The sequence below is a fragment of the Terrapene carolina genome, unplaced genomic scaffold, assembly GCF_002925995.2.
Source record: "Terrapene carolina triunguis isolate 2854851 unplaced genomic scaffold, T_m_triunguis-2.0 Scaffold131, whole genome shotgun sequence".
Classification (NCBI taxonomy): Eukaryota; Metazoa; Chordata; order Testudines; family Emydidae; genus Terrapene; species Terrapene triunguis.
Window position 1 is genome coordinate 25294448 of NW_020664482.1, and position 19613 is coordinate 25314060.

Sequence of the window (19613 nt, forward strand, 5' to 3'; positions counted from 1 at the left end):
GTAAAGGGACCAATGGTGTGATAGTGCAGAATGATGGATGTGTCCTCAGTAGATAATGTCCACCGCATCATCAGCAGGAAATGCTTCACAATGAAAGCAGCAGTGCTACACAAGGAGCCTAGCAGAACAGTTGTGTGTGTGTTTGGTGCTAGACTACAGCAAGCATGATTTGGAAACTAGTCCCAAGAATTACTCCACCGTTGGGGGTGTTAAATCATGATGGGATACAAGCATATGCCCTAATCTTAAAATCCAGGAAGATGGCTGGACAGACACACAATACTAAAGTTCACTGAAGTTACCTCCTCTCTCTTCCATGGATCCCAACCAACCCATTGCCCTAGAAAGGAGCAGCTGGGGGTGGGGGAGGATTTCTAGCCATGTCCATAAAAGGGGCTGAACAGTTTGTTCACCTTCTAGAATTTGCGAAGATGGCAGTGTCAGGCTACAGCAAGTAGCCACTGGACAAGAAGAACAAGGCAGAGTCACTCTCCTATGCAGTAACTGCTGTGCTGCCCCCCCTCCCCCCCGTTCTCTTACCACAGAGCACTTATTCCTCTTACCTCCCCAGAGCCCAAGTGCTTCTGTGTTGTGAACAAGGTACAGGGCTTACTTTTAAAGGAAACTCCAGTGGATGGTGAAGAAACTCCAGTGGATGGTGAAGAAACTCCAGTGGATGGTGAATTGTGCAGAGGCACCTACCTAGGCAATGGCAGACAGCAGCTTGGCTGTGCCTAATGCCAGGTTCTGCCAGCTACTTTCTCCCTCAGCAAGCAGTAGCTGCTTCATTAGTGTTGTACAATTTTGCAGTGCATGATGGATAGGGCAAAAGACATTTGAGACCATGTTGGAAAGAAAAAGCCTGCTCTGTGCTTGGCTTAGAATCAGCACCACAGCCTCATCGTCTTGTGCTCTAATTCAGACATGGTGCATGTATACAGACCCACCCTCTTTGGCCTCACACCTCATTGAGATGGGCAAGAACAGCACCCCATAAGGATCTCCTTTAAAAGAAGCAATCACCTACTGGAAAAGACACTCACTCCATGGATACAGGTCTGGCTACAGAAGCCATCCTCCATACCCCACTTCTCCATCAACCTCTGCAGTGCAGTGCCTAAGCCAGAAACTGTAGATTAGAGCCCAGCTCCCTGTCCTGCCACATCCTTGACTCCATGGTGTAAACAGCAGGAATAGGTTGGGTCCATCAGTACAGAGAGCAGAGCTGGGATCTTGTGGGAGCTGAGACCCACAGAGCCAGCAGGATAGTCACACCTCTGCCCGAAGCTGAAACTTGAAGGAAAATCTAGGTTAGTGTCAAATCTCCCCAATGCTGCGGAGGACAGTCTTCCTGCTGTGACCCAATGAATTGCAGGGCAGAGCAGCCATTACTAGGGAGGACCTCATCAGGGACAGTGAACAGTTCTCTCCTTCTGCCTCTGGTAATCTGGAATGGAAAAGCAGGCATTAGTGTGGCCGATAGAGTAGGGGACACAGAGAATGGGCTCAGGTGCTGCTATTTGAATGCAGGCATTGCTCTATATGGAACAATGTCCTGTCAGTAGTAGTGAGGAAATTGCTACTGCTGTAAGGGTGACAAGTCTAAGGTCCAGGATCAGCCTGAATACAAGACTCACAGGACTGCTCTCTAGCAATTGATTTTAATGGCATGTTTGTTGGCAGCTTAGCCACTTCATTCCTAAATTCCTTCAGCACTCGTGAAAGTAGAGCAAAATCTAGGGATTTGGTGCCCTTTGATTTGTCAGCTTGTTCTAGCGCTTCCTTTGACACTCCAGTCCAGACACCTGATCTTAACTAAGGTGAGGCACTATCTCTCACCACTTTCCATCATGAAGACTGATGTAAAGAAATCACTTAGCTTCACTGCAGTATCCTCATCCTCTTTAGCTACCCCTTTTGATTTCCTGATAGACTTGTGGGGTTTAACACTCAGGCATCCTACATCTCAGATTTAAAGGATATCTTTCTGGTTGTGGCCCTGGCTATTTGCTCTGTTTAACTTCCATCCAATTCGACTGCCATAGTTTGCTTCTCTCTGATGGCCTCAGTAGGGTTGGATTTCCATTTTCTGAAGGATACTTGTTTGGCTCCAATAACCTCGAACATGTCATTTGACCACCTGTGTTTTTCTTGTATCTTTGTACCTTGGTTGCTTAGCATGTGGAGTCCTATTGCTCATGTTGATTAGTCTCCTTTTTAAAAAAATCTCCATTCTAAAGAGCCACCACTATGTGGCACCTTTCCTCCCCTGAGAAAGTTTAACACTTGCATCCACTGTTAGTTATTCAAATTATCTACTGAACCAATTCCTGAGTTAAGACTAATTGCTGCTTGTGTGCTCTAGAACTAGCTGTTCCAAGAACCTGTTTAAGCTGGTCAGTTGTTTGTCTAAACCTTGTCTTACTAGGACGTGACCAGTTTATATGCAGGTACTTGATGTCACTCTTACTGTTGTATTTGACTAGTGTAAAATCTTGAGAGATCAAAGCAGCAATTGTTTCTGATCAGCAGCCTGCTACTCTAATCCTATGTTTGACTCTAGATTTTTAGTATTTGTTTAGCTGGAGTCAGCACAGTCTCTTGCTAGGATGCAAGGCATCAGGCTTCACAATCAGGATTTCAGAAGCAGCTGAGTCATGGGAGAGGGAACTAACATGCACTTACTGTAGGGGAAGTAACGCACTCGCATGATGATCTCACGGGCAGTCTTGAGGATCTCGACAGCCTGGAAGCAGCAGCAAGGGAGTCACTAAGTTAACAGATTGGGCTGGCAGAAGTTAGTTCTAAGGAGTCTGCCCCAATGCCACCCCTCAAACCCAGCTGGAGGTTCCAACCCCCAGTACACAACTTGCACTGATTACTGCTGCTGCTCTAAGTGCAATGCTTTAGCATCCAATCAACTTCTGTGGGTCAAGCCTGAACCATAAACACATTAAGGAAGGGATGGGGGCTTCTCCCCTACCCATCCTATAGCAGGCTTGTGATGACCAATTCTGTGCTTTTTCCCTTTTAGGGTTGCTCACTTCTTTAAATCAAGAGTGAGCTCTTAACGAAGAATCTCACAGTAGACAAGGATCATTCTCCTATTTTATAGGTGGGGAGACGGGAGCTGCCCACGGGCACACTGAGTCAGGAATAGAGGTCTAGGAGCATGCCTCCTAGACTTGCTCTAGCTAATGGACAAAGCTGTAAAGTAAATGCCACACTGCAGGTTAGTGCAGGCTGGGGTGATGCTGTGAGGGGGCAGGATCAGCTCTCCTCACTGCACATGCCTCCTGCCTCACTTCCCTTAAACCCCTTTCTCTCTATGTATCTCTAATCGATACAAGCAGTATATGACCCCTTAGCAGCAGCAGGGGGAGCTCTTACCTTGCTGTGCTCAATGTCCTGGAAATCTACATCATTAACTGCCAGGACCTGGTCTCCCTCCTGTAGCCCTGCTCTGTGTGCATCTGAGTCAGGGATCACCTGGAAATGGAAGAGAAGAGATGGTCAAGTCAGTCAAACCAACATATCAGACTATGCAGAGCCACTAGTCCACAGTTCCCTCCCCAAACAGGTCAAGTCAGACCCCCAGAGCTCTGTAGTACCACTCAGCCTCTATATTTCCCCTTTGTGGTGTGCACCTCTGCTCCACTCAAAACAGTAGGGCATGGGGTTTGGGTCAGAACTGAGGTTCATTAGAGCTACAGGGATAAGGGGTTGGAATCAGATGTGCTATGGTCCAAGTTGTCCCCAATTGCTGATCCTTTGGCAGTTGGTAGTTCACAGCAACGGGTGCTAGAGCTCCAGGCAGTGTCTAAATCAGCCCCAAATAAGTAAATTCTGCTGGTTTAGCTTGTCCAAAAAGCACTAGACAGCTAGACAAAGTGGCAGAGAGAATGGCAAAGGGACTGATGTACCTTGGAGATGAAGATCCCCAGCTGGGAGGCCTTTCCTCCTCGAATGTTGAAGCCCAGCTGTGAGAAGAAAATAGGATTAGTAGTTGAGTGGAATGTGAACAACTGCCAGCTACTGGGACTTCTGCTCCAGTGGCAGCAGGGGAAGGCATTCAGAACCTGCAGCTGTTACCCATGGGTTCAGACAACACCCTGAAGCATTCAGGGTCTCTACTGGCACCTCTATGGCAACCCTTGCATCCCCCTGTGAAGCATCATCCCCATTTTACAGCTGGGGAGTAGAGGTCAGTGGCCCAGTTGGGAATTTAACCCCAAGCTTTTCTCAGTCCCAACCCTGTGCTTCAACCACAAGACATCCACTGCCTGGGGGGATAAGTGTCAGCCATCGCCCAAGAACAGGCCAGCAGAACTCTCATACCCTGGCCCCCAATTTCTAGGGGCAATTTCAGTTTATTATCTAGGAAACATTTTAACAAGTGATAAAAGTAGGAGAGGGAGTCACCCTGGTAACAGGAGCCCCATTCCCAGGGGCGGCAGGTTTGTATAATTTTTGGTGATGCCTAAAATGGGTCCAAGTCTCCCCCTGCCCCTGCAACTGCCTAAGGTTCTGGGAGGGAGTTTGGATGCAGGCTCTGGGCTGGGGCCAGGGGTTGGGAGAGGGTGAGGGGTGCGATATGGCTCCTGGGCAGGGGTCTCCTCATGCTGCTGCCTGTAGGCACCACCCCCACAGGTCTCATTGGCCACAGTTCCAATGGCAGAGTTGGGGCAGAGGCAGCGTGCAGAGACACACCCGCACTCCCAGGGGCCGCAGTGATGTGCCAGCTGCTTCCAGGAATGGTGTGCTGCATGGAGTGAGGGCGGGAAGGAAGCCGCTTTAGCCTTGCTGTGCTGCTGGTGGTGGCCCCTGAGGCCCTTTAAAAATCGCTCAGGGGCTGGGAGATGCTCTGGGGGAGGCATGCAGGGATGGCGGGAGAGACCAGCCCCTGAAGGTTGGTGGAGCCGAGCCCCTGTGCTCTGAATATTTCTGTAGCACAGGCACCACAGGCCCATACAACTTACCGCCACTGCCTCCAAAATGTCTCCCTTAGCATGTGCAGAAGGATATCCTTCTCAGAGTGTGGTGCCTCCCACCAACATCTCTCTACATGGACTGGTCTCCAAGCAGGACTTTTCACCTCTCAGTGGAATGAGATTGTTGTACGACAAGGGGCTGGAGAGGTGAGACTGAACTGATCCTTCACTGCCAACAGCTTCTCTAGGAAGCGGTAGATGAAGACAGTATTTGTGTATGACCCATATCTCCCATCCCCTGAGGCCATGGGGCATATTGTGCCTTAGAGCCCTGGAGTGAAGCAAACCTGCCATAGCAGAACAAGAACATACTAAAGCAGCAGACTGCACACATTGATGCCAGGTCTCAACCAGCAGTCAGCCCTACCTGGGCCTGTAGAAAAGGCTAGTGCCATGCCCTCAGAGTTCTCACCTGAGCCCCAGGAGGCTTCTTCAGCACAATAGTGCGAGGCAGGTACTGGGTCAACTCATTATTGTAGTCAGGGTGGCCAATTCTCTGCAAAATGCAACAACTGCTGTAAGAGACCTGAAAGCAGGGAACATAATCCCCTAAAGGAGTTTTCTACACCCCAGACAGGAATTCCATGCTATCACTGCTCAAGATGCACTTTTGATACCTATGGTATGCTGCCAAGTAAAAGTGGTGAGGCTGGTGGCCAGCAGGGATTCCTCAAGTCATTGATATCAAGTGCTTATGTACAGCTATAGGAGATCCATCAAAGCCAGCTGACACTCAGCAAGGCTACATTACAGTGTGATCTCATCCCTATTACCATCACCCTTCCCCTCCTCCCCAAAACATACACCGCCATTTGCTTGTTACCCCCACTTGTGTTATTATGTACACTTTTCCAGGAAAGGTCTGTTTTGTCCTATGTTTTTGAACAGCACCCAACACAATGGAGACCTGACCCTGATAGAGCTTGTGTGCGCTACCACATTACAACTAGTGTGACAGCCTTATTCCATCCAGGACAAACAAGGATCTCTGCTGTCGGATGCAGGCTGTGAGGGGAGGGCAGTGCTAGCCAGAACTCAGCATCACATGTTAAACCACTATAATTCAATATTAAAGGATGTGTTGAATCAGGGGGTTAGACCAGGGGTGGGCAAACTGTGGGCCATTTTAAGCCGGCCCCCTCTGGCCGGGACGCTGGGTCGGGACCAGACCATGCGGCTTGGCCCTACTCCGGTCAGGGCGCAGGGTTGGGGCCGCACCACGTGACTCAGCCCCACTCCGGCGCTCCAGACGGGGCGCAGGGTTGGGGCTGCACCACTCGGTTCCCGGAAGCCGCGGCTTGGTCCTGCTCTGGCTCCTACATGCAGGGGCAGTGCCTGCAGATGGGACAGTGTGCAGAGCCGCCTGGCCACGCCTCTGCGCAGGAGCCGGAGAAGGGACATGGCACTGCTTCCAGGAGCCGCTTGAGGTAAGCGCCACTTGGAGCCTGCACCCCTGATCCCCTCCTGCTCTCCAAACCCCTCGATCCCAGCCCGGAGCACCCTTCTGCACCCTAATCTCCTCATCCCCATCCCCATCCCAGAGCCCACACCCCCAATCAGAGCCCTCACTTCCCCCCCACACCCCAATTTTGTGAGCATGGCCCACCATACAATTTCTATTCCCCAATGTGGCCCTCAGGCCAAAAAGTTTGCCCACCCCTGGGTTAGACCCTGATCCTTCAGGGCTTTGACGGGGCCCTAAGCAGACCACATATCTTCTCAGCCAGTTCCTTATAAAAGGCATCATCTCTATCCCAAAAATTAAGCTTTCTGGTCCACCCAAGAAACCCAAAGACCCCGCTGTCTAACTCAGAGGGCCAGGGCCAAATAAAGTTGTAACCTCAGCATCTCCTTTAATGGGGACAACAAAACTTCACGGGATATGGCACAATTGCTGTAGATCAATGCAGTCTAGATGGGAGACCTGGGAGGACAGTAGGTCACGTGGCTTCTTTTTCCTCTAGAACAGGGGTCCCCAACGCGGTGCCCGAGGGCGCTGGGGCATCTAAGTGCACCCGCGTACTGGCCAGCGGACGAGCATCTGCCGAAATGCCGCTGACAAGCAGCGTCATCCAGAGGTGTCGCCGCCGCCGATTTTCGGTGGCATTTCGGCAGATGCTCCTCCGCCGCCACGGTCCTCCGTGGCTCGTCGTCTGGCCAGATGAAAAAGGTTGGGGACCACTGCTCTAGAACACCTTGGCACAGCATCTCTTCCTGCACTCAGAAATGTTTGGTTCTTAATTGGCCCAGCAGTCAGGAAATGCTTTGGTCAAGTTTGAAAGAAATGGCTATGGGTGGAACAGGTTCCTTGCATTAGTCAAGGAGACTGGGTGTGGTGGCCCCAAGCAAGGCAGAGGACTGCCATTTTTACTCAAGGGATGCTCCTGTGATAGCCCGAGCTAGTCAGAAATCTGAGCAAATCAATGCCAAAAAGCCCCAGCAGCTGCTGTAAATAGGAACTCCATGGTAATAAAGGGGGACTACAACCACTGTATTAAAACAGAAGGGAAGAGGACACCAGGAACACACAGAGGGCAAGTTTCAAAAGATTATTTGGAGAGTTAAAATGTATCCTTTTAAAACAGATTTCTTCTGTCACAAATTAAGCCTGAGATAACTAGCAAAAATAAACTTTATGATCTTGTTTACTTTTTGTGCTTCTTGTTATTTGGATGGAAAGATCAGATTAAGCAGTTTGAGGTTTTAGTGAATTTCACCTTCGAGTTCTGTACTAGGCTCAATACTGTGAACACTGCAAAACAAGATTTAAAACAAAACATGGCTTTCACTAAATATTTTATTTCATGGAAGTTTCTAGCAACATTAAGTTGTGGCTTGTAAGTTCTAGTTTAGCTTTCTGATTTATAGCAGGTGTAGCTCTTATTTAGGCCCCTGTCCAGCAATGAGTATGGGTGGATCTCTGTACTAATATGAACCCCCATTGTTTTTAATTGAGTTCCATGCAGAAGTCCATCTGCGGTTGTAGGATGAGGACCTTGAATTACGTGCTCCTGGGGCAGAGCACTGGTGGTCTTAGCCATCTGTAAGGCAGAGCAGCTGTTGGTGTAAAATGAATTAATATTTAACAAAAATAGTTGATGCTTATGTTAAAAAAGGTTACAGACAATTATAATAGCTATTTTCCATCCAATTTGCCTCTCAGTCTACCCAACCTGACAAAGGGTTAGTAAATGCTTAGCTCATTTCAAGAGAATCACTGGCACCACCTACAGCTGTAAAGGTTTATAAGAGATTTCTGAAGACTCCCCCAGGTTAAGCCAAGGCAGCTCACCCAGAACCGAGCTCTCAGAGGAACCATCATTCCAGCTGTAACGAGTTTCCCCAGGGCCCAGCACCCCAGTTTTCAGAGCGTCGGAAGCCAAGCACTGACCTCGTGGGGAGGGATCCAGGCCGGCGGGTTCTCATAGGCCGGCAGGAAGACGACAGGGTAATCGTCATAGGGGATCCTGCTGTCCATCGCGGGAGCGGCTCTGCGGGGAGAAAGTGCGGCGTTCCGTGAGCGCCTGGACTACTGAACCCCGAGGCCACCCCCACCCTACGGCGCTTCCAGCTGCGGCGGGGCGAGAGCAGGCTCAGCTGATGGGGCCCGTCCCGCCGCACCGCTGGCGGAGAAGCCCCCTCCTACAGCGCCCAGGCCCGTAGCTCCGCCAGAGGGAGCCCACCCCGATAACCTCGCACCGCGCCCACAGCACGATCATGTGACCGAAACCGACCTAGATCATGTGACAAAGCGCGAGTCGATGACGCCATCCCTAGGTGCTGCCCCTGGTTACATGCAGAGTATGTCTCGTCCCGTACGTGGTGACGTATCACGTCGTGGCCCTGCCATTGGCAGGCGGGGCAGGTTTGAATGTTGGCGGTTAAAGCTCCGGGACAAGGAGAAGAACAAGTAAGTGGTGGCCGAAGGTTCAGGCAGGTGACGGTTCTTTCCCGCAGCCCTGGGCTGCTGGCGCCTGTTCGTTGTCACGGGGCCTCCGCGAGGGCAGGTATCTCTTCCCCGGGCGGCCCGGGGGCTCTGCGGGCCGGCCCGGCTTGTTCTCCGGTGGCGGGATCCCAGCTCCCCCGGTTGTTGGCTCGGGGGCCTGGGCTGCCCCCATGGCGTCCCAGTGACCCTCTGAGCGCGGGGCGGGCGGAGCTGGGCAGAGCCTCCCGGTCCAGAGCTCGGCCGTGTCCCCCGCCGGCTTCCCCACGGGGCCCCGCCTCAGCCCCTCGGGGTTAGAGAAACGGGGGTACAGCTAGGAGCAGCGTCCGCCCCCCCGGCTTGGCTGAGCCCCGCCCCCCATGGCAGGAGCGAGTCCGTCTCTCTGCTGCGAGGCCCCTGCCAGCACCACGGCCCGCTCGCCATCTCCTCCCGCCCTTGTTCCCCGCGACACAGCTGGAGGCAGTGGAGCCCTGTGCCCGCCTCCCTGCCTGTCGCTGGTGCTGCCTGAGTCAGCCCAAGCCTGGGCTCTGCTGGCTTCTCTTTATGAATGTTATTACGCTTTCTTCGTGGTCGGTTTGTCACGATTCCTCCCGTGGGAAGCTCTGGGGCAGGCAGAGCCATGACTGCTGATGGTATGGCATGATGATGCTCTTTTCCAGAAGGGGCTCGGTTACTATGGTGACTGGACACAGAAACTGAGGCTCAAGGAAGTGAAGGTTGTACAGCACGTCATCATTTTGGGAATAGGGAGGCGAAAAGCTAGTCATCTCTCTCCAGACCCTCAGGTGACAAAAATGCTTCTTTCCTCCTGTTAAAACTGATTTTTTATCATCTGTACTATTTTTTTCTGAGAAACAATCTCCTTTCCAACTAAATAGCAATCTGCTGCAGACACCTTGTAGCAGGATATTGATGAGAGATTGCAGCAAAACCTACAGCAATCCTTGATCAGAAGTGTAGCCACCACCTGCTGCTGAGGAGAGAGAATGGGGTCTTTACTACTCCACATGTTCCCTAGCCTTAGTGTTTTTGGTCTTCCTTGCTAATGTATAGCTCTTTCTGTTGCTGTTCATCCTTTTCTCATGCATTGTCAGAGTGAAATTATCTGATTCTGATTAGTTTCAAGGCTAGCCCTGAAACTCTAAGCAGTCATAAAACCAATCAGGTTGTCATTAGTTACTCTGGTCCTTGGAAACGGTTTGAGCAGCAGAGGCCTTGGAGGTATGTTTATGTACTTGGGTAGGTGATGCTGCTTCAGGTCACCTACAGCAGGTTTTCTTTACAATTCTGAGGGCTTGCCTACTACAGGTTATATCAGCATTATGCTGACCTCAGCACCGGTGTGGACAGCACAATGTCGGTGGGAGAGCTTCTCACGCCAACATAGCTACTACCTTTCATGGAGGTGGTTTTATTATGCTGATGGGAGAACTCCCTCCTGTCAGCATAGAGTGTCTTCACCAGATGTACTACGCCACTGTAGTGCTTCTAGTGTAAATGAGCCCTAAGTGTCCTAAAATCTAATTAATTTTTTTTTAAGTTAAATGTTAAATTATGCAGAAACTGCTAGCTTAGGGTTTCTCACTTATATGGGTAAATTTTCTTTGTGCAGTGAATGTGATATAATGGAATCATAGACTCTTTCCAACTTGCCAGTGCAGACTGTGTGGAAGCTGAATGTGTCTTAATGCCCAGAGCGGCTGTCAAGCCTGATAAAGGAAATCCAGCTGATGATACTTACAGTGAGACACACTTAATTTTATGTCTTTGGTTTTTTTAGGGAAGCTATTGTAATCTGAAATGGTGAAAGAGGATGAGAAAGTCATTCCTGTGCGTGTGGTACTCCGCTGCCGCCCCTTGGTCCCCAAAGAGATCAGTGAGGGATGCCAGATGTGTCTATCCTTCGTGCCTGAAGAGCAACAGGTAAGTAAATGATGTCTTGACTATGAAGGATCAAAATCTTTCACTTACACTAGAATCACTCCATTGAGTCAGTGGTGTTTCTGTAGACTTGCACCATTGTAAATTAGCTGAATTTAATATCAAGTAAATGAACCCATAAACTGCAATGTATGTGTCACTACTTGCTTTCTCATCTTTCCCACAGGTGATTGTAGGCAATGACAAATCCTTCACATATGATTTTGTGTTTGACCCATCTGCTGAGCAGGAGGAAGTCTTCAATACATCTGTTGCACCTCTGATACGGGGCATCTTCAAAGGTGAGAGCCTGTTGGGTTGTTCATAGTAACTAAGTGAAATCTCTTTTTAAAGATGCTGTCAACTCTATCAATTGGGTTCAGGGTGGCATCACAAAGTCAAGTAAAACAGCAAAAGCAGCCAGGAAAGATCACTTGGTTATCTACTTTGATTCCCCCCGCCCACCATACCTTTCCAAGTAAACAAAATGCTTCTCTGATTAGGAATCAATCCCAGGCTGCAATGGTGAGTGCTAAATCCTGCCTATTTACTGCTAGCGTGATATTCCACTTGGTCACCAAGATGACTTGTGCAGTCTCACTGAGCTTCAAGGAAAGCAAAAATGGACTGACTCACTTAAAACACCATAGAACATAATGTTCTATGTTAAGATCCATTTGACTGCTTGATCTGCAGTCTGACACTTGAATGTTATATACTTCAACTTTGAGATTGGTTACCTAAGATGTTGGTGGGGAGGGGAAGGTTGACAGAGCAATTAAAAATTTTCTGGCATATTTAGTCAGCCATAAAATTAGGTTTAATTAATAAATCTCACCTCATATTTCGTAGTCCAGATAAGGCATCTGGTTCTTTTCAGCTTTTTGTTCTTGATTTAGCAGACTATGAATTGTGCATTTATGCTGTGTAAACTGAGAGGGTGAGTGGCAATGCTTCTCTGAATTGGAGATTCTAGCTTCTGAGGACACTTCACACGGAAGCATATTAGGATACTCCAATCTGATAAGGTCTCTTCTTAGATGATCCCATCCTTCTCCTGATTCCAGGCATTCTCTACTTCTTCAGGGTATAATGCTACTGTCTTGGCGTATGGACAGACAGGCTCTGGAAAAACATATTCTATGGGAGGGACTTACACTGCTGATCAAGAGCATGAACCTACTGTTGGGGTCATTCCTCGTGTTATCAAACTGCTCTTTCAGGAAAAAGAACGGAGGCTGGAATGGGAATTCACCCTGAAAGTCTCTTATTTGGAGGTAAAAGCTATTTACAGTTTCAAAATACCTGGAATTAAAAGCAAACTTTGTAATAGAGTGAGGCTTAAATAGGTCAAATTCTTCAGGCAACAAGGCTTATTAAAATCCAAGCCTTGGGTCACACATTATGTTGGAGGCTTGGCTGGGACTGGAACCAGATTCCAGTAGGCTCCTAGTCTTTTTTTTCTAATCATAAAGCCTCCTTCTTGTGGTTGTTTAAATAGTCTGGTGTTTTGTTTTTCTTTTGTAACACTCCAGTGAGTAGGGTTGTGGCAGCTGAACCAGGAGAGCTGGTATAAAGGGGAATCTAAAGGACTTTAGAAAGGGACCTATAACTTTCCATGAATGAAAGCCTATGTAGCAGATGGGACTGCATCCTTTTGTCCTCAGTGTGCATATCTGGCTGCTAAGTCTAAACTTATGCGTGCTACCTGGGACAAGCTCCTAGAATGTTCTGTTGCAATCTATAATGGGGATAGGACTGCTGCACTTCTTCCTAGAGCAGTGGTTCTCAAACTTATTTGATCAATTGAGCGCCCCCCCCACCCCCTTCTTTGTGTCTGTAGTCGTTTACGCAACGAGTACATATACCATCACACAGCTCTGACGGCAGAGTGGAGAGCAGCAGCGGCTGCTGGCTGGGCACCCAGCTCTGAAGGTAGTGCATGCCAGCAGCACCACAGAAATAAGGGTGGCAATGTGAAAAGTGAGATTTGTCAATATCACTTTTCACAGTAGATTTAGCGCCCCATTGCCACCCTTGCTTCTGCCACTGCAGGGCTGACAACCAGAGCCCGCCACCTCTTGGTGAGGGATTGAGGAGGAGACTAGGGAAGGAGAGCCTGAGCCTGGGTGGCGCAGCTCTGGCTGTCCCCTTTATCCCTGCCTCCCAGGTGTGCTCAGCCCTTTGGCATGAGCCCCAGCCACCCAGGGCTGACAGCCAGAGCTCTTCCCCACCCCCAAAAAAGCACACAGCTCTCTCCTCCCTTGACACATTCCCACGCCTCCCTTGGGAGTCCCACCCCATGGTTCGAGAACCGCTGTCCTAGAGAGATTTGCCTCAAATGAGCAAGGAGCATCTCCAGCATCACACTCTTCTCTTTTGGGAATTGGGGTGCTCAGGCTTGTGGAACTTTTGTCATTGAGGAGACCATGGGGATGGAGAGAGGGGCACATATGTAGAAATAGAATTTAATGATAACACAACTCCAACTCACAGGACTGGGGTCAAGTTAAGTCTGCACGTCTTAGTGAGTAAGAGGTGTGCAATGTCTTGCAAAGTTAGCCTGGTTCAGCCTAACCCTGTATTGTCTCTCATGCTCCGTGCCCACTTCTGCCTGGACCACTTATTCTGAGTTTCTGTTCAAATACCTTCAGATCTACAATGAGGATATTCTAGACCTGCTGTCCCCATCTAGAGAACGATCTCAAATCAGCATACGGGAGGACCCCAAAGAAGGCATAAAGGTGCGTTGTTCCCACAGAGGTGGGCATGTTGGGGGCGGGGGAAGAGGTCAGAGTCCAGTGTTTCAATCAAACCCAGACACGCTTTTACAGTTCATAATCTTGCTGTCTCGGACTCTCTCTTGTGCTTCACTCCAGTCGCTGATACAAAAGCATGCTGACTTCCAGCTCTTTTCTAAATTAAATGTCTGGTGATTCTCAAACCTACTCTGTGGTAACTTCATTAGGATCTAGATTTCAGACCACAGCTAATTAAAGCTCTCAGTGAACTGATAACATTAACTCAAACCCTGATTTTATTTAAAGTAACTAACACATTACTGCAGTTCCCGTAGCCAAACTTCCTTGCTGCATGCCTTCTCCCAAACTTAAAAAGAGGAAAGCTACAGCAAAATGGCCATGGCAGGCACTGGCCATAGATATGAAACTAACCTCTGTCTCGAAGTCCCCCAGAGTAGGCCTGAAGTCCATAGATGGGGTACGGTGTAGGGAAAGCTTGTGCTGCTGTTTCATTCTGCATCTGGTCTATGGATAAATTTAGCTTTTGTCTCCAGGGCTTGTCAGTCATACTTCATTAATATGAAACTCCATTTCCAAATGGTGGGTGGGTTGCTGAGTTCCACGCATCCAAAAACCTTGGCCATATGTAGTATGTGTTCTAGATGGATGCCTGGAATGGAACAATGGTTGTCATATGCAGGTTTGCATGCTGGCACCCTCAGAGGATTTGCTTCTGTATTTTAGATGAGGCATGACTCACGTTAGTGGCAGCATACTGGACTCATAGGTGGAAATTAGATGTGCTTACTTATAAGCTGTTAATGCAGCTCTTAGTTGGCACAAGTTTGGACCTCTTGGTGAGCATTAATCTTTCTGGTAAAGTCTGTTAGACTACAGCAGAGTGCAAATGTGTTTTTCTCCTTACTCTTTTGGTTTGCTAGTTATGGTCACAGTGGCATAGAAGCAGGGACTTGGTCGGAGACCTAAAGTACGCATCTGTGATGTAGTAAATAAAGGCTGAATATTGGGAGGCAGGGGAAGAAAATGAAATCCAATTCTTTATTCTTGGCACAGATTGTAGGATTAACGGAACGGGATGTGGCATGTGCCCAAGATACCATCCTCTGTCTGGAGCAGGGAAACAATTCCAGAACCGTGGCCTCTACAGCTATGAACTCTCAGTCCTCGCGGTCCCATGCAATCTTCACCATTTCAATCGAACAGAGAAAGAAAAGTGACAAGTAAGAAAGCGATAACTCCTTAGGTAACAGTTCTGATTCAACCCTGTCTCTTGTCAATCTGAGATTTCATACTTGCCTATCAAAAGGTAATCTTTTTAACCATTACTGGTTGACTCGCTCTAGAAAAAGCTGCATCGACGATATACAGTCACTGGACTCTCCTAATTTCAAAAGCTAGTGGCAATACTTTGATGTGAAATGCACTCTTAAAACCCATTCGATCAGCTCTGATGTGAAATCCCCTCCATCCAGCTTGTTGTCGCATTCTAACTACACGTTGGCTCAGGAATGTAACTTTTCTGTCTTCTGTAGGAACAGCAGCTTTCGCTGCAAGCTACACCTTGTAGATCTTGCTGGCTCCGAAAGGCAAAAGAAAACCAAGGCTGAGGGAGACCGACTAAAGGAAGGTAAGGAAGCACAGTAACTTCAGACAGCTTCAGTAATGCAAGCTTGTGCTCTTCACATCTGACATTCCTGGAAAGGACAAAATATAGCACACCACTCTGAAATCTTGACCTTAAAGGTGACACACAAAGGGGAAAAATACTTGTTTTTGCTGGGTTTTGAGGTATAAGGAGAGCTTGAAAGGTCTCTAGTAAAACGTTCTGTTTGGCTTTTATGTCAGGAATATATCCTGCTTTGTCTTCTGGACTTTGAGGGCTGAAGGACTAGCTGGATCATGGCTTCCTAAGTGACTGAAACATATGCCATTGAGGGTGAAGCTTTTCGGTCTGATTATCAAACACCGTGTTGTTCGGTTTTTAGCTCAAGTGCATGAAATGCTTTTGAAGAAAAGCTCTCTGAAAGATTCATATACCTTCAGTTTAGGGCTGATCTTCCATTGCAAATCTCCAAGGAATCCAGCAAAAACAAAGACCAAAAAAAAAAATAAAAAAAATTCTCTTTTTATCCACTAGAGCAGTGGTTCTCAAACTTATTTGTGTCTGTAGTTCTTTGGGTACCTGCTCCCTCCCCTTCAGCTACATGTACTACCACTGAGCTCTGAAGGCAGAGTGGAGAGCATGCAGCAGCACAGAAATAAGGGTGGCAATGTAAAAAGTGATATTTGTCAATATAACTTTTCACAGCAGACATAGCACCCCATGGCCACCCTTGCTTCTGCCACCTGACGGCTGATAGCCAGAGCCCTGCTGCCTCCCAGTGACGGACTGGGTGTGGTGGGGGGAAGGAGAGCCCAAGTGCCAAGGCTCCGGCTGTCCTCTTTATCCCCGCTTACCAGGCGTGCAGGCCCTTCTGCCTGAGTCCCGGTCACCTGGGGCTGACAGCCAGAGCTCTTTTTAAAAAAAGAAAAAAAAAATTCCACACATTCCTGAGCCTCCCTTGGGAGGCCTGCCCCATAGTTTGAGAGCTGCTGCATTAGAGGACTCATCCAGTTCTTCCTCTGTAGTCACCTTTTAAAATCAGAACAAGATTCCTAGGGTTGGTGCAGAAGAAGGGGAAACTTGGAGGAACTCATGCTAGCCACTGAAGAGGAGTAGGGCTCTAAGTAGATTTGAAACTTGTATTCGCCTTTGATCATAAGGACGTTCAATGAGATCCAAAGGCAGCCAATTCAAAACTGATACATAGCTTTTCACACAAGGCAGAAGATATTACTGCTACAAGATATTGCTGAGGCCATTAGCTTAGCAGGATTCCAAAAAGCGTTAGACATTTTACTTGGATAACAGAATATCTTGTCAGGTTTCAGAGGGGTAGCCGTGTTAGTCTGTATCAGCAAAAACAATGAGGAGTCCTGGTGGCACCTTAGAGACTAACAAATGTATTTGGGCATAAAGCATACGCCCAAATACATTTGTTAGTCTCTAAGGTGCCACAAGAATATCTTAGCTTTTACTATTATAACTCATCAGAGGGGTAGCCGTGTTAGTCTTTATCTGTAAAAAGCGACAGAGTCCTGTGGCATCTTATAGACAAACACATATTGGAGCATAAGCTTTCGTGGGTGAATACCCACTTCGTCAGACGCATAGTAAAAGCTAAAAATAAACAAGAGCTATGGAAGAAATATAAATCCTCAACTTTGGGGCATAAGACAACCTCTAGTGAGAATTAGGATCAAACTTTCTCTGGAGCAAGTTATTCCATAACTACCCACTGTAGGGTTTCTTCTTCTGAGGCTGCTGCTGGTGGTCACAGTCAGAGATGGGTACTGGATTAGATGAGGCGCGTTGTCAGTTACTACATTCCTGTGTTCAACAGCAAAGTACGGGGAAGGAAAATGTGCCTTGTCTTCCACTCTCGCCATCACACTGTAGCTGATGTCAGCACTGACGTTTCTGTTTCTGGGTGGAATGGATCTAAGATATAAGGGTAGAGGTCCAACATGCTAAAACATCACTGCCTGCTACGCTCTTTATGGACCTTTGACTGTACCAAAATAAGCCATCTGCTGCACTCTGATAATGGAGTAGGAGGTGAGAAGGGCAGATACTGTTCATCCTTGGCTCTGGTTTTTCAAAAAAAATCTAAATCTAGTAGGATGAGACTGATGTTCATTGAGTCAGAAATATAGGGCTGGAAGAGACTTCAGTGAGTCAAGTCCAGCCCCCTGTACTGAGGCAGGACCAACTAAACCAAGACAGGTATTTGTCCAAACTGTTCTTAACCTTCAGTGAGGGGGATTCCACAACTTGCTTTGGAAGCCTATTCTGGAATTTAATTAGCCTTATAGTTAGTTTCCTAACATCTGACCTAAATCTCTCTTGCTGCAGTTTAAGCCCATTATTTTTTGTCCTACCTTAGTGGACATGGAGAACAATTGATCACCATCCACTTTATAACTGTCTTTAATGTATCTGAAGACTACCATCAGGTCCCTCTTAGGTTAAACTGGTTACGTTTAGTCTTGAAAAAGAGAGAACTTTTCTCACAGTCAGATTTCCTAAACCTTATATCATTCTTCTCCCCCCCCACTCTCCCAGGGGACTCTTTCCAGTTTGTCCACATCTTTCATAAAGTTTTGCACCCAGAATTGAACACAGTACTCCAGCTGAAGCCTCACCAGTGCCAAGGAGAGCAGGACAACAACTGCACATGTATTAATAGGTGTGTCATATTAAGACACTTCAGAATTATATTGATCTCTTTTGCAACTGCATCACGTTGCTAGTTCATATTCAATTTGTGATCCCCTAAAACCTTAAGATGCTTCTGCAGTGCTACTGCCTAGCCAGTTATTCCCCCTTTTGTAGCTGTGGATTTCCCCCCCCCCCCCCCTCCTAAGTGCAGTACTTTGCACTTGTCTTTATTGAATTTCATCTTGTTGATTTCAGACCAATTCTCTAATTTGTCATGGCCATTTCAAATTTTAATCCTGTCTTCCAAAGTGCTTGCATCCCTACCAACCTATCATCTGCAAATTTAATAAGCATGATCTCCCCTCTAGTACCCAAGTCGTTAATGAGAATACTGAACAGTACCAGATCCAGGACTGACCCCTGCAGAACCTCACTAGATATACCCTCCCACTGTGATAGCAAATCATTGATAACTACTCTTTGAGTATGGTCTTCCAACCAGCTGTGCACCCATCTTATAGTAATTTCATCTAGACCACATTTCCCCAGTTTGCTTATGAGAGTGTCTTGTGGGACTGTCAAAAAGCCTTATTAAAATAAACATAACATCTACTGCTTCCATTCCCCACAATCCCCTAGGCCATTTACTCTGTCAAAGAAGGAAATTAGGTTGATTTGGCCTGATTTGTTCTTGATAAATCCATGCTGGCTATTCCTTGTAACCCTGTTACCATGTAGATACTTCCAAATTTATTGTTTAATAATATGTTCCAGTATCTTCCCAGGTATCCAATTTAGGCTGACTGGTCTATAATTCCCTAGGTCATCTTTGTTCCCCACTTTAAAGATACGTACTGTGTTTGCCCTTCTTCAGTCCTCTGGGACCTCACCAATCCTCCAAGAATTCCCAAAGATAATTGCTAATGGTTTAGAGATTGTCAGCTAGTTCCTTAAGTACCCTAGGATGAATTTCATTAGGCCTTGCTGACTTGAATACATCTAATTTATCTTAATGTTCTTTAACCCCGTTGTTTCCCTATTTGGGCATATTCAGTTGGAGCAAAGAGCAGGTCTTTAAAGAAGAGTTCCCCAGCCATTCTGACTAGGACAACACCGAAGGTTATTAACCTGCTGTGCTTCATATGACTCCACATAGCACATCTGTTCTGTAGCCATGATCATATCCTTCTTCATTAAACCTCTTATGCAAACCCGTGGGAAGAAGGCATAGGGCTGGATTTCCTTCTGGGAACCTTCAGAGTAGCAGCCGTGTTAGTCTGTATCCGCAAAAAGAACAGGAGTACTTGTGGCACCTTAGAGACTAACAAATTTATTAGAGCATAAGCTTTCGTGGGCTACAACCCACTTCTTCGGATGCATATAGAGTGAAACATATATTGAGGATATATATATACGCACATACAGAGAGCATGAACAGGTGGGAGTTGTCTTACCAACTCTGAGAGGCCAATTAAGTAAGAGGGGGAAAAAAAACTTTTGAAGTGATAATCAAGATAGCTCAGTACAGACAGTTTGATAAGAAGCAAGTGTGAAAATACTTACAAGGGGAGATAGATTCAATGTTTGTAATGGCTCAGCCATTCCCAATCTTTATTTAATCCTGAGTTGATTGTGTCTAGTTTGCATATCAATTCCAACTCAGCAGTCTCTCGTTGGAGTCTGTTTTTGAAGTTTTTCTGTTTTAAGATAGCCACCAGCAGGTCTGTCATAGAATG

General features: G+C 47.4%; 2 protein-coding genes across 2 annotated transcripts in view; one reads left to right on the plus strand and one right to left on the minus strand.

Moving 5' to 3' along the window:
* Positions 1-767: 767 nt before the first annotated feature.
* Positions 768-8686, minus strand: PDZD11 (PDZ domain containing 11). Its single transcript, XM_026653096.2, has 6 exons — positions 8383-8686; positions 5404-5487; positions 3924-3980; positions 3391-3489; positions 2686-2746; positions 768-1447 (listed from the first exon to the last, which is right to left on the minus strand). The coding sequence occupies exons 1-6, from the start codon at positions 8467-8469 to the stop codon at positions 1407-1409; spliced, it is 429 nt and encodes a 142-aa protein (XP_026508881.1). The 5' UTR covers positions 8470-8686; the 3' UTR covers positions 768-1406.
* Positions 8687-8825: 139 nt separating this feature from the next.
* KIF4A (kinesin family member 4A) overlaps positions 8826-19613 on the plus strand; it is a 29148-nt gene continuing 18360 nt past the window's right edge. Inside the window, exons 1-8 of the mRNA XM_026653097.2 lie at positions 8826-8901; positions 9594-9719; positions 10715-10857; positions 11042-11156; positions 11941-12131; positions 13509-13598; positions 14670-14836; positions 15149-15243. Of these exons, the coding sequence (XP_026508882.1) occupies positions 10735-10857; positions 11042-11156; positions 11941-12131; positions 13509-13598; positions 14670-14836; positions 15149-15243 (781 nt within the window). The 5' untranslated portion in view covers positions 8826-8901; positions 9594-9719; positions 10715-10734. The remainder of the gene's footprint in view (positions 8902-9593; positions 9720-10714; positions 10858-11041; positions 11157-11940; positions 12132-13508; positions 13599-14669; positions 14837-15148; positions 15244-19613) is intronic.

Coding starts and splice junctions, on each gene's coding strand:
- PDZD11 (XM_026653096.2), bottom strand. CDS start 8,469: ATGGACAGCAGGATCCCCTATGACGATTACCCTGTCGTCTTCCTGCCG. Junction 3,981..5,403: donor AGAAGCCTCCTGGGGCTCAG/GTGAGAACTCTG, acceptor TTCTTCTCACAG/CTGGGCTTCAACATTCGAGG. Junction 3,490..3,923: donor TGGGGATCTTCATCTCCAAG/GTACATCAGTCC, acceptor TTCCATTTCCAG/GTGATCCCTGACTCAGATGC.